At 38.7% G+C, this 15082-nt stretch overlaps 1 protein-coding gene across 1 annotated transcript in view; it reads left to right on the forward strand.

Annotated features, from left to right (window-relative positions):
* The window catches only part of LOC127635108 (rhomboid-related protein 1-like), a 34452-nt gene extending 21725 nt beyond the window's left edge, over positions 1-12727 (forward strand). The window contains exons 6-8 of the mRNA XM_052114899.1: positions 3741-3841; positions 4522-4582; positions 7223-12727. Of these exons, the coding sequence (XP_051970859.1) occupies positions 3741-3841; positions 4522-4582; positions 7223-7494 (434 nt within the window). The 3' untranslated portion in view covers positions 7495-12727. The remainder of the gene's footprint in view (positions 1-3740; positions 3842-4521; positions 4583-7222) is intronic.
* Positions 12728-15082: the final 2355 nt, after the last annotated feature.

Raw genomic sequence — 15082 nt, forward strand, 5'->3', positions numbered from 1 at the left:
ACATCACCAGGGGGCAATGATCCAATCAATAATCTCTGAATTATTCAATCAAACTCACACACACCCACTCTCTCTGTCTCTGTCTAATGCCGTCAATCACTATCATGCACACACACACACACACACACATGGTACAATAATTTTTGCAGATGAATTTGCAACCAACATTGAATACTGACACACAAAAACTAAAAGATTTTTCTCACCTACTACTGTACACACAGGTAGCTTTCTTGTGTTTAAATCATCAAAACTTAAAGGAATGCTGGTGTCTCGAGAAGCAATTTAAGAAGTTCTGATTTTAACTTGACACGTCATCTTAAAAATGTGGCACATTTGGTGTAAAGATGTGCCGCAGTGGATTACAGCGATGAATGCGAGACACAGCAAATGTTTTTGCATTCCAATTTGGTTCAACCGCAAAATAATAAATGCACTTTTAAAAATGCATTTATTCACAACTTTCTAAAAGAGAAAAGAAAATAGAGATGGACCGATATTGGGGTTTAATGACACAATACTGATTATTTTTGTGACTAATAACCAATATGCACTACCTATTTTTAATTCTTGGTTTATTTCGGCTTTTAGGCACGTTAAAAACGTAATCGTTTATCACTAACCTCTGGTAAACTGCTTTAAAAATCTATATTGCTCACAGTCTACAGTGATTTTATTTGAATAGTTTTAGTTGCAATATACAATACGCTTGTTCATAGCCCCACTTTTTTTTCTCCCAATTTGGAATGCCCAATTCCCAATGTGCTCTAAGTCCTCATGGTGGCATAGTGACTCGCCTCAATCCGGGTGGTGGAGGAAAAATCTCAGTTGCCTCCGCATCTGAGACCGTCGACCCACGCATCTTATCATGTGGCATGTTGAGCGCATTACCGTGGAGACCTAGCACGTGTGGAGGCTTCACGGCATCCACCAATAGTGATTGACGTACAACTCACCACGTGTTCCACCTAGAGCGAACCACAGTATAGCGACCACAAGGAGGTTACCCCATGTGACTCTACCCTCCCTAGCAACCGGGCCAATTTAGTTGCTTAGGAGACCCGGCTGGATTCACTCAGCACACCCTGGGATTCGAACTTGCGAACTCCAGGGGTGGTAGCCAGCGTCTTTACCAATGAGCTACCTAGGCCCCTCAAAACCCCTCTTTTAATTAATTAATTAATATTTAAAATGTAAAGTTTTAAGGTGCCTGAGTAGCTTAGCAAGTAAAGACACTGAGTCGCAAGTTCGAATCCAGGACGTGCTGTGTGACTCCAGTCAGGCTTCCTAAGCAACCAATTGGCCCGGTTGCTAGGGTGGGTAGAGTCACATGGGTTAACCTCCTCGTGGTCGCTATAATGTGGTTCTCGCTCTCGGTAGAGCATGTGGTGTGTTGTACATGGATGCCGCAGAGAATAGCGTGAAGCTTTCTCCATGGTAACACACTCAAAAAGCCATGTGATAAGATGTGCTGATTGACGATCTCAGACGCGGAGGCAATTGAGATTCGTCCTTCGCCACCCGGATTGAGGAGAGTCACTACGCCACCACAAGGACTTAGAGTGCATTGAGAATTGGGCATTTCAAATTGGGAGAAAAGGGGAGAAAATGACAGAATTTTGTGTTCAACTTTATCAGTAAACCTGATTTTAAATTACCGATTAAGTGGAAAAGTGTAAATATCTAGATATGGAGAGAGAGTTATGGATTACGTCAATCGGAAGAGAGAAAGATGCCAAATTTACTGTCACTCCCTCATCAGCTGTATCGAAACCCCGTTACAGCAGCGTTGACTTGTATTTAATTAAATGAATGAGTAATATGACACAAAGAGTTTGCAAGAACTGCTTATAGAAAGTAAGGGGATTCAGAAGAGAAAATTGTGACAGTACGTGTAAGAGAGGAACGAGTTTGGATGGTATTTGAGAAGAAATAGTAACAAGAAAATGAATCAGATAAAAGAGAGAATGACAAAAACGAGGCAGAGTGCTGAGCACAGCACATATCAGTGTACAGTGTGAGCAATATGGACAATCTATCACACACACACACTCAAGATATGCCAATATTTAATTATCTCACCCTGTTTCTGCTATATTATGCATGAATGTTTGCTTTCAAATGAGATTTTAGTTTAGGCTACAGTATTAGTTTTACTCTAGGAACTTTGGTATGAATATTTGTGTGAACATCTGTTAATGTAAAACATCCAAACAATCTAAAACATGTAAAACATCTGCAAAAATGACAAACCAGAGAGTCTGTATTAAAACTGAGAGTTTTTCAAATGTTGCTCTTTTATAGCTCATGGGACATGGGCTGGCATACTCCATACTACTGTTATTATTTCTGCAGTATATAGTGTACATACGTTCTCCATGCATAAAATACCAGGATGACCAACTGTACTGTATATACCAAACGTGCGGTTTGTACAACAGTATTGAACACACTGTGTGGAATACTATATCATATCTTGCGATACAATGTGCTTAACTTGACCTTCCATTTCTACGGTCACAAATGATAATAATAGCCACAATTTTGAATATCATCTTTGACTGTAATTGGACTAAAAATGCAGCCATTTTTGTTTCAAAGATAACAACCAGACACATTTTGACGAGGTCATGAGACAATAATGTAGAATAATGTTTTAAATGTTTATCATTGTATACTGCCTACTATTGAACACACTGTATTTAAAAAATACTACGCAGTATACAATATATACTAGGGCTTTTTACTAGTCGCCTAGAAAAGTAGCCGACTGGCTATCAGTATAGATATAGATATAGATAGATATCATCTTTATTCTGGTGAATATATAGGCTATAAAAAGCTTAATTGGATAAATACTTATATAGAGCATTGTTATTGAGCTAAGTCTCTGTCATTTCAAAATAAAAGTCTAGGGTTGGTGTGAGGTCCAAAAAGGTAGTTTGCTTGACCGAGGGCAACACCATGGCATAGAGGGTTAAATATGAACATGTATTTTTGGCTTGTTTAAAGTTAAACGTCCTTCATTATGCACCATACCTTAAATGTTTTTTTCTGGGATTTGCTTATTTATTTATTTTTTGGGAATTCAATTAGAAAAATCTGCACATTACATTTATATTTATGCAGACAATTTTATCCAAAGCGACTTACAGTGCCCTTATTACAGGGACAATCCCCCCCGGAGCAACCTGGAGTTAAGTGTCTTGCTCAAGGACACAATGGTGGTGGCTGTGGGGAACGAACCAGCAACCTTCTGCTTACCAGTTCAGTGCTTTAGCCCACTACGCCACCACCACTCCACATTAATATCTTATTGGCCTTTTCCACTACCCTAGCTATTGGTATCGGCAAAATCCACTATTGGTTGACCTTGAATTTAAACCAAAGCATGTCAGCCATCTTTATTTTTAACGTGGAGCGCTTTGCTTAGGTACTCTAATTTTTAATAAAGAATTCTCAGTTGTTTCATTTAAGTGTCTTTGACTCACATATTTCTCCGAAAATGTCTAGGACATATGACATACGGCTGTAAATTATCTTCCTGATTGGACTACAGCACAGAGAACAGACTTCCACGTATTCTTATGACACCAATAAGAGACGTTTAAACTCCAAATAATCAAGAAAAATGTCCGTGCGTGTGAAATAAGCTAAATAATGTCACTGATTGTCAGAACATTGATTTAGCATGAACTGTCCAGCAGACTAAACTTGTGTTTTTCCGTCTGTTTTCTCAGGTTCATTGACGGTGTCCATCACGGATATGCGAGCGCCGGTGGTGGGCGGGTCCGGTGGGGTCTATGCACTTTGCTCAGCACATCTCGCTAACGTTGTCATGGTAACCAACACTAACTTGCTGCCATGGCGACTTCTGACAGCGTGAATGAAAAGGGAGGCAGAAGAAAAGATTGAGACAGAGAGAGAAAGCTGACGGATAAATCTCGCCAGATGCTTTATATTAGGGAATCCATAAAGATCAAAAGAGTCTGTAATCACAGACAGATTAAAACAGGCCTCAGAGAGTCATAAAATCTCTTGATCGCAGGCTGTATTTTAATGGAAGCATTTAAATGCTTCCTGTTCTCCCAAAGAGATGTTATTAGGGAAATATAAGTGCCATTTAATTTGTTTGAGTTACAGGAATGTTCTTTGGATAGCATCTGTGGCAATCTGTCAATTATCGCAAGAATTCATTTCTTTCCTCGGTTTGTAAAAACAAGCACAATCCGTGTTTGCAGTAATAGACTTGTAATGAAAGTCTGGGGTAAGACATTACACCAGTGTATATACATTAAAATAAACACTGTTTAGAAAGTTTAGCCACAAGATTTAAACATTTTCTGTGTTAATATGAGACTAGTGTGATAAAATTGCTTACTGACCTTGACTGTGTAAAGTTGTATCCAATCTTTCAACTTCTGTCATGACCATGTAAACCGCTAAACATGGTAACTTTTGCATGATATGTGCAAGGATACCAGAAAGGGACTGTTTGACAGGTGTGTGTTTGTATTGCAGAACTGGGCAGGTATGAAGTGTCCATACAAGCTGCTACGGATGATTCTTGCACTGGTTTGCAGTAAGTAATTTTGCTTTACTAAAATTATAGTGTTTGCACGTTCAGGGGAATTAACTTAAAGGGGACCTATTATGCAAAATTCACTTTTACATGGTGTTTGAACATAAACGTGTGTTGGCAGTGTGTTACACAACCACCCTATAATGATAAAGATCCACCCAGTCCTTTTATTTAATCCCCATTAATCATAAGCACTGTCTCAGAACAAGCCATTTGCAGATTCTGTACAAAGTGATGTCACTTTGTACAAGCCCCGCCCACGACTGTTGACAGACATTCCGAGGGACATGTCTGTTTGTGTGTGTTGTTTCGTTGTAGCGCATAGCAAACTTTGTAACATTATTTGTGTGTGTGTGTTGCTCATCCATCGTTGCAAAACTGCTGAAAAAGCTCTACAACAAATAAATATATTATTCGAATAATAATTCTGAAACTTCCTGGTTCATTCTCGAAATTGTTTCGTCTGACGGTGTCTCTCCCTCATCAGTGTCTGACTCCGGTTCAAACATATCGGGCTAAACAACACTATTTTCACTGTCAGTCATATTGCTTATGATGTCTAGTTATCTGAAGCAGAGATGTCAAAACTCCGCCCCATTCTGGATACAGGGTGGGGAGCACCAGCTCATTTGCATTTAAAGTGACACATAAACAGCTCGTTTTTATTCTCACCCAAAAATGGCCATGCTATAATAAATGATCTGTAGGGTATTTTGAGCTGCAACTTCTCCGACACATTCAAGGGATACCAAAGATTTAAATTTCCTCTTGTGAAAATGGGCATAATAGGTGTCCTTTAAGAATAGCTTACTTACGAGTTGGGATATAAGGAATATTCCAACAATGCTGCAAACAAATGTGCTTAATTAATATTTTTGTCTTATTTTCCAGCAAAAAAATATCTATATTTTTTTATATTCTTTAAACAAGATGAATCTACTTGAGCAAAATGGCATGAGATATTTTGTCACAAAATTGAGTGAGTTGTGAATATATTTATTTGTATTACCCCATTGGAAAATTATTATGTTTAAAGCTCAAAGTTCACTCAATTTTGACAGATTAAATAAAAATTAAAAACTACCAGTTTGCTTATCAAGTAAATGCATCTTGTTTCAAGAGTGTGAATATTTCTTCTGGAAAACAATACAAATATACTAATTAAGAAAATAGATTTTTCAGTTAAGGAAAAAATTGCACACATCACCTATTAAAAATAAAGTTAGTGTATTTTAAATAGAATTTTGTGTTAAAATGTCTTAACTTTTGTCAGTGCGATCAAATATTGAGCCAAGAACAGCCTGATCTCATGAAAATTATGTGACTGTGGCATCATTTTTGCAAAACGATATTACGTGTTCCAGTCCATGTATTGTGGCATTTGAAATGTCCATTGTGTGGTAGTGATGGGCATTCCGGCTCTTTTCAGTGAGCCGCCTCGTTCATCTCAGCAAAACCAAAAAGAGCCGGCTCATTTGGCTCCCAAACGGCTCTTTAAAAATTATGTTTTGTATTTTTTTTCCAAGTCAAACAGTTTGTGATAGTTTGACTATAATTGGTGTTAAAACAATTCTAATTAAATTATTAAATTAAATCATAATCTACCTTAAAATATTGTTAAAAGTGTTGTTATGAAAAAGAATGCTATTAAACATTTGCATTTTAAGTATATATTTTTATTGTATATAAACAAAGTGCATATAAATCTAACCATTCAAAACTAATACAATCTGAACAGCATAATTGAATATTGCACCATATCAAGGCAAAACTGCAGCATCCCACAAATTGAAAAAATTTGTAAAAAGAAGGATGCTATTTCACATGTGCATTTAAAATATAACTTTTATAATGTATATAAACAAAGTGCATATAAATGTAACAATTCAAAACTAATGCAATCTGAACAACATAAGTTGGCTCCGCCCTCCCCCACGCATCATTGGTTCATTGGTTGACTCTGCGTGTCTGATTGACAGGAACAATAGGTGAGGCTGTTAGCCTGAGCAGACAGTCAGAACGAATGTGTGTGTGCGCGCTTGAGCATTTAGGCCTATATTATGTTATTTCTTTTCCCTAAACCTTAAACCTATACCTAAACAATAGTGTCATACAATGCAAATGTGAGATTACAAACAACTGTTGAAGCAACCACGTCATTTTGTGAATCTTCTATGACACTGTCAGCTCACGTGTCGACTTTCATGCTCTTCTGGACTCGTACCCGGTCCTTTACATTGCCAGTGCAATGCTCTATCAGTTGAGCTACCTCGCAATTTGATTGCATTCGAACAAGCTTTCAATGTAGTTGATTATGTAATGCAAACATGCATCTATTTACAAGTCATGCGCTGTAGTAAAAGTGTTTTAATAAGAGAGCATTGTATGAAGAACAGGGTGGAAATTCAGCATTTATGAACTGATAATCTGCATAAAAGTCATAGTTGTTGTAGCGCCTCTAGTGTTCATTTCACCAGAAAAGTGATGCGATATGTACAACGAGCCATGCAAAAATAATTTTGCAAAAATGTAGGTTCAGTAATGTGATTCTAACTGTGCTCAGGGTACATTCTGCAGCATTCTGGATAAATAGCTTGAGTATTAAGGTAGCATGCTAATCACATTTTCTCTTACTTACAGTGAGTTCTGAAGTGGGCCGGGCTGTATGGTTACGCTTCTCCCCGCCCCTTCCCTCCTCAGGCCCACAGCCCAGTTTCATGGCACACCTGTCTGGCGCCGTTGTGGGCATCAGCATGGGACTCCTTATCCTACGCAGCTACGAGGAATCCCTGCATAAACAGTGCTCCTGGTGGGTCCTCATCTTCTCCTTCATCACCTTCCTCCTCTTCGCCATCTTTTGGAACATTTTCGCTTATGAACTACTCGGGGTACAAATCCCGCCCCCACCCTGATGACACGCCTCCCCAGTGGCTAAGAAGCCACGCCCCCAGATCTCGGTCTAAAACAGGTCCAACCTCAATATACTCCACTAGACCAGCGGTGGAGAAATGGACGTGAAAACAAGCAGGATTTGAAACGGTTCAATATGAGAAACATACTCACATTCCATACAGTAGAAAACGGCGTGATATTTTTAATGAACACTTCGAGGCAGCTCAAGAGTCCAATGAGCTTTGAAAAGACTGTCAGTACTTAGTCTTGCAACAAAAACATGCACACACACACACACACACACACACACACACACACACACACACACACACATCAGATTTGTTTTCTTCTTTCTTCTGTGTGAATTTCAGCCTAAGGCTCATTCACGATGCCTTTCTGTATTGTTTTGATTTGACAGCCTCATCTAAGCCTGTTATGCATTACAGATATGATCCGTAACAGATGAAACAGCGGCACTCGAACCAGGAATCTCTAAAACTAAAAACAAAGGCTTACGTTTGATGATACGGTCCTCATAGAGGTACGAGGGATTGTTGATATCATTTGGTAGTGTTTGTTGTCGAAAAGTACGGCTCTTATAAGTAGTGTTCATTCAAGGTAGAAATTGTGAACAAAATCACGTTTCTATAGACCTGAAGATCTCTGAATAGTTTTTGTTTACGTTGTCGTTAGCTGTACACACACACACACACACACACACACACACACATGCAAACACCAAGGCCAAGAAACAAGAGCTCTGTTTCAAAACAGTGAGCGTTCGACTGAGAGGTCGACTGGGGTTTTGCCGATACGATAACTAAACTGACGGAAAAGGTAGATAACTGATTAATCGGCCTATACTTTTTAAAAATGGATTTATTGAACATTTCTTAGTCTTTCTTTACTATGGCGGGAACAAATATTGAGGCATCAAGAGTCCATAATAAATAAATCTCAGATGTAGTTTATTGTGCAAGCAGAATCCCCAAAATAACTGGAAACAATTATTTGTTGCAGAACGTGGAATATTCGAGTAAGTATGAAATAGCCTAAAATACACAGGGGACTCTTATTTTGAAATGTATCTACTTCTAGCTCACACAAGCACATAAGGGAAACAAAACATGCACTTACAATCATCTACAATGTGTTAAAACGTAAACACTACATTTACATTTACATTTATTCATTTGGCAGACGCTTTTATCCAAAGCGACTTACAAAAGAGGAAGAACATCAGGGAATCATCTTAGGGAGACAGTGGTACACTATAAAGTAAACATTGGGATATAGACTAATAAATACTGTTTGAGCAGTAATTAATTTTTGCAGATAAGCAATAGTTCTATCAGGAAGACTCGCAGACTTGTGTTACATTTAAGATGACATTTATTTTATGAATATAAAACAGAAATATAATGTCTCTCTCTTTGGCGTAAACCCCATCTGGCAGTCCGAAGAAGTTGTACTAGGAACCGTCATATCCTGCCGGAGATAAGAGGCAGGGGCGAGGAGCCTACCCCCGTGCAGGACGGGACTCAACAGGTGGTGGCGGGGTGGAGGAGGTTGCCGTGTTAGCACACTGAAACAGCAATGTGATAGATTGTGAGCAGACTTATAAAGCAACGGCTTGCATGTGATTTGCTAGGAATTACCCTGCTAATGGTGCGATGATGTACAGCTGCTAGTCTTCCCGCTAGAACTACGCTGCACTTACATTTCCAAAATCAAACTACCGCCACTGATGAATCTGTAAATCGATATCTAGACACTTATAATTCATTCTACCCCAAAAAAATGTCAATAAAAGGAGCTCATTCTAATTGAACCCAAATTGAACCAACTGTCTATGCTTATTAGCTTATCGTGTCATTAGCTTACTCTATAGAAATCAAGTGCAGTGTCAAGTCTCCCATTGTTTTTATAATTCACTGAGATGCTGCCGATGTAGGTCATTCCAGATCACTAGGTAAGATGCTGCCTTTTAAGCAATAGACAGCAAGGCAGCTCACTAGGTTTTGGAACAGAGAACTTTATCTGGACCTGTATTTTTTAATTCACAACTATTTCCATTGAACATTCAAACGGAAGTTAGTAAGGAGTTTACAAGCCAAAAAAAAATAATAAATAAATTGTGCCACACAGTAATTATTTCTTTAGTTATTGCAGTGTAGGTAACAGTTGTTATGGTAACTGCAGTATCATGAGATGCGATGCTTTTGACATAGAAACGGATGTCACGACAACCAATCTTAAAGGAATATTCCGGGTTTAATTCAAGTTACGCTCAGTCGGCATCATATGTGACATGATGATTGATTACCACAAAATTTATTTTGGCTTGCCCTACCTTTTCTTACTGAGGCACTTACAATGGAAGTCAATGGGGCCAATCTGTAAACGTTAAAATGCTGTTTCAAAAGTATAGCTGCAAGACATAAACAATATGATGATTTTAGTGTGATATAAATCACTTAATAACCTTTTCTGTGTAAATTTATAGCCAATTTTACAACTTCATTGCCATGACGATGTAATGTCTACAAACCCTAAAACACTAAAATGACTGTAAAAATGATTTAAACAACTTTACAGCTCAATTAATAGACGAGTTTTAACAGAAGAATTAATGTAAGTGCTTTTATAAAATTATAAGCTTCACATTTCTGGCTTTAAACCTTCCAAAAATGGGCCCCCATTGACTTCCTTTGTAAGTGCCTCACTGTAACATAATTTCTTGTTTTTGGTTTGTTGTTTAAAGAAAAGGAAGGACGAGTCAAATACGTTTTTTGTGTTAATCAAATGCTGTCGATTGAACTTAACTTGTATTGAAACCGGAATAATAAAAAGTCTTGTTAAAATGTCAGTTTGCCAGTGAAGGTTGACTTAGATAATAATAATAATAATAAGAAGAAGAAAGATAACTGGATTTTATATGAATGTTTACTTTAATCCTCATGTTCATTATCAGATTGCAAAAGTATACAAAAGATAAACACTGGAGTACTCTATGATGACATCAGTGCCCTTAACACTTTGGCTAGAAACATACATCACAAATGTATGCTAACACGGATACTAATACACTGCAAGCGCACTGTGCATTTGAACAAACTTGACGTGTGTTATTGTGTTACTGTGGCAGTAATAAATCTCAGTACTCAAGCGGGTGATAGTTACCTATCATTCAGGTAGCTAGCTATAAACACCAACAGTTTCTCAGTAACATCTTCAAACTTAGTTTGAACTCTTTTAAAACTGACCATAGAGTAAGGGAGGACCATTTACTGTACACATCAGTAGCACCCCTTGTGGCAACAGGGTGTAAGTGTACTTGCATTGCATTATGAATTGCGTTCACGCACCTGAGTCGAGCATATTTTGGAGACCTTAGAAAAAGCAAATAATTACAGATTCTGTAGTGCCAAGTTTTCATTCGCTAAGCTGCTAATACGATAATTAAAAGACGTTGTTGAATAGTTGAAAATTAAAGTGCATCAGCCAAAGGGGGAAGTCTTTTCAGAGGCTTTTTATTCGTTTTTTATTATTAAAATTTTATTTCGAAGATTACAAAGACAAGCATTAGTTCAACTGCTGAAATCGGTCTGTGCTTACCGAAACTCGAATCACTGCCCCAATGGCCGAAGCTGGAAGTGTTGTTGAATGTATGGGCGCATGCTAGCTTCAGTTTCCTGGTGAAATGTCCACAGGGTGGTGCCAAAAGTGAGTTGTATTTAGTTGTAAATGATGTAATACAGTTAACACAAATTAATATTTTATTAACTCTACTCCCAACCCAAAACACAAGCCAAAACCTAACCTTCAGTGGAGTAGAAATGTAATTGTTCAGTGACAATGCAACCTCCGAATGTGTTTATCTGGACGCGATAACTTCCTGGTTTCTATGGGACCAGAACACGTGTCTTGGAGGATGCTCTACAGCACTATCAGGAGCGCTAGAGGGAAATGTGTTCTTCACACTAGAATTGATTACTTGACAGTAATCTGGCAGAATGGAGTTGATTTCAGGGTACATGAACTTTCGAAAAGCAACATGACGATTTACCGTGCGATCATGTTGCATGAGTTGAGCACACAGTAAGACCAGGAACGTGTTATAAAAAAAATAAAATATGCTCTATTTTGATTTCATGTTGACTTTAAATGTTCTGATTCAGCATGTAGTGATGTGTCCGAGCGAAATGTACAGTACTGTATAATTCCTGTTATGTCCACTTGGCTGGCTCTTTTGGACAGGTGACAAATGAAAAGCTTCTGAAAATGTATGAGACATGCATATTAACGTTGAGAAATAGAGATATAAGTGTTATAAAAAAAAAGTGAAAAGCCATGTGGATATGTGAGATATTGCTAAAATGATGGATCCATTATTTTGATTATTAGAACACCTCAAACAGATGCTGGAATTGTGTGTGAGTGTGAGTGTGTGTGTGTGTGTGTGTGTGTGTGTGTGAGACCTGCTTTAATGTGCTGGATGACCATTGCTGGTTTTCAGACTGTTACAGTGTGTGTCTGAATGTGTTGCTTTAGAAACACTCAGCACAATCTAAAACAGTTGGGCTGTGTTTGGAAAGTAACACTAGTGTACATGTTTCTGTATACTATTTTAATAGTATGTAAAACAGTGTGCAATGGATAAATATTATTTTACGATATTACGAATGGTGGTGGCATGCCGTTTCAAACACAACCCAATCAAAGTCCTCTTGAAACTGCGAATGAACCTATTTACCAAGGACCTCCCCTTCTAACCCCGCCCATTTTATGTCCCAGCCAATAGCGGCTCTGGTGTCTCATGCTTAACATCAGTAGCTCAGCACAGATCATGGTGTTGTGCGTTGATTTTTCATGCTGTTGTAGGTGTAGGTTCGCAAGAGTGTTGCTTTGAGATCATCGCTGTATTCCAGTGAGATCGTTTGTGTTGCTGCCTCAACCGTAGTCCTACAGAGAATTGTAGCCCATATACAGATTTCAAAATGGTGCCAAAATACGAGAGATGAAGTCTCGTTGCAGTAAAATATGCTGTTTACAACAAGACAATTAAACTCAAAATATATTAAATCTATTAGTTTTCTCTGGATCAGATGACAATTAAAAAAAGATGTAAATATTGATAGTTTCTATAAAATTCTTTGTTATAGTTTCATGATGTATTGTACTTCTAAAATATTGGGACAAACTGAAGCAATTTTGTTTTTGTAGTTTTATTTTGTGTGGTTTTGTGTTTGCCTAACCATTTCTCAGCTGTATGAAATAAAGATCATACTGTGATGAGACATCTGTGTGTGTGTGTGTGTGTGCGTGCGTGCGTGCGTGTGTGTGGTTGTGTGCATGCGTGTGCACGTGCGCGCGTGTGTGTGTGTGTGTGTGTGTGTGTGTGTGCATGCGTGCATGCGTGTGTGTGTGAACTGCAAGCAAAGTCACCATAAGGCACTTTCCATTAATGGAGACAAAATAAGACTGACTGGGAAGTTTTAAAAAAAGTTTCAAAAAATCAACAACAACAAAAAATCAACAAAAGGTCGATTAAAGGTGCACTCGTTACATTTTTCCCTATTAAAAAGTTTCACTCCTAAATAAATTAATTGTCATTTTGAAACGCATGTTTAAAATGATGAGCACTCACATGAGAGGACTTAGGCTATTACATGGAGCAGGGGCGCCCTCATGGGGGCTGCCATTTTGGAATCACATGACTAGCTGAATATTACTCGCTTATTCTCAGTGACCTTCTTGTTATTGGACACTTTAGCGCTTGGATTAATTAATCGTGGATTAAAGTTTATTTTTACAGTTATTGATATGATGGCTATGTGAATGTACGTGTACCAGAAGCCATTGCTGGTCGGACACCTTTGAGTTTACACAGCTCTGTAATTGCTGCTTGGACAACAGGCAAAAGAATGAACGCTTTGCTGGTCATGCTATGGAACGGCTCCTCGCTGTTCGAGCTAATCAGCTGCTGCAAATGTGGTCGGAACTTCCCTCTCAGAGAAAAAGCAGCAAATCATCCAAGACAGTTGTGATCTGAGGTCTGAAATTAATGCAAAGTGTGACCGCCAGACTGCTCAGAATGCAAATCCTCTTTGTTTGTGCCAGTTAACAGGCCTCGTTCATTAAACACATGCTGAATAAATTTCTCATTCATAAAATTAGATATTCACAGAATATATATATATAGGGTTGGGGAGTAACAAAATACATGTAACGGGATTACATATTTAAAATACAAAATATAAGTACCGGTAACTGTATTTCACTACAGTTACAATTTAAATCATTGGTATTTAGAATACAGTTACATTCAAAAAGTATTTTGATTACTGAAGAGATTGCTTTGCATTTTATTGTCATTTATTTCATTTAATATTTAGTCCTTTCAGATGGAAAATATTTATACATATAAATGATGCGATCCAAAGTGAAAGATGTAAGTTTGAAGTAAGATTGGAGCAGAAGAAATAGAAATAAAGTTACTTTGTGTAACTTGTCAGATTTACGCTAAGCTAAAATGCTATTTCTAGCCATTTTACATGCACATGTTACCAGACACGATCATATTTATTATCAAGAAAATTGGACATGAAGTCCAAGGAATTGTCTGTAGACTTCCGAGACAGGATTGTATCGAGGCACAGATCTGGGGAAGGGTACAAAACATTTCTGCAGCATTGAAGGTCCCAATGAGCACAGTGGCCTCCATCATCCATAAATGGAAGAAGTTTGGTACCACCAGGACTCTTCCTAGAGCTGGCCGCCCGGCCAAACTGAGCGATCGGGGGAGAAGGGCCTTAGTCAGGGAGGTGACCAAGAACCCGATGCTCACTCTGACAGAGCTCCAACATTTCTCTGTGGAGAAAGGAGAACCTTCCAGAAGAACATCCATCTCTGCAGCACTCCACCAATCAGGCCTGTATGGTAGAGCGGCCAGACTGAAGACACTCCTCAGTAAAAGGCACATGACAGCCTGCCTGGAGTTTGCCAAAAGGCACCTGAAGGACTCTTGGACCATGAGAAATTAAATTCTCTGGTCTGATGAAACAAATATTGATCTTTTTGGCCTGAATGGCAAGCGTCATGTCTGGAGGAAACCAGGCACCGCTCATCACCTGGCCAATACCATCCCTACAGTGAAGCATGGTGGTGGCAACGTCATGCTGTGGGGATGTTTTTCAGTAGCAGGAACTGGGAGACTAGTCAGGATAGAGGGAAAGATGAATGCAGCAATGTACAGAGACATCCTTGATGAAAACCTGCTCCAGAGCGCTCTGGACCTCAGACTGGGGCGAAGGTTCATCTTCCAACGGGACAACGACCCTAAGCACACAGCCAAGATAACAAAGGAGTGGCTACGGGACAACTCTGTGAATGTCCTTGAGTGGCCCAGCCAGAGCCCAGACTTGAACCCGATCGAACATCTCTGGAGAGATCTGAAAATGGCTGTGCACCGACGCTCCCCATCCAACCTGATGGAGTTTGAGAGGTCCTGCAAAGAAGAATGCAAGAAAACTGCCCAAAAATAGGTGTGCCAAGCTTGTAGCATCATACACAAAAAGACTTGAGGCTGTAATTGGTGCCAAAGGT

This window comes from Xyrauchen texanus, chromosome 42 (assembly GCF_025860055.1).
Source record: "Xyrauchen texanus isolate HMW12.3.18 chromosome 42, RBS_HiC_50CHRs, whole genome shotgun sequence".
NCBI classification, from domain to species: Eukaryota; Metazoa; Chordata; class Actinopteri; order Cypriniformes; family Catostomidae; genus Xyrauchen; species Xyrauchen texanus.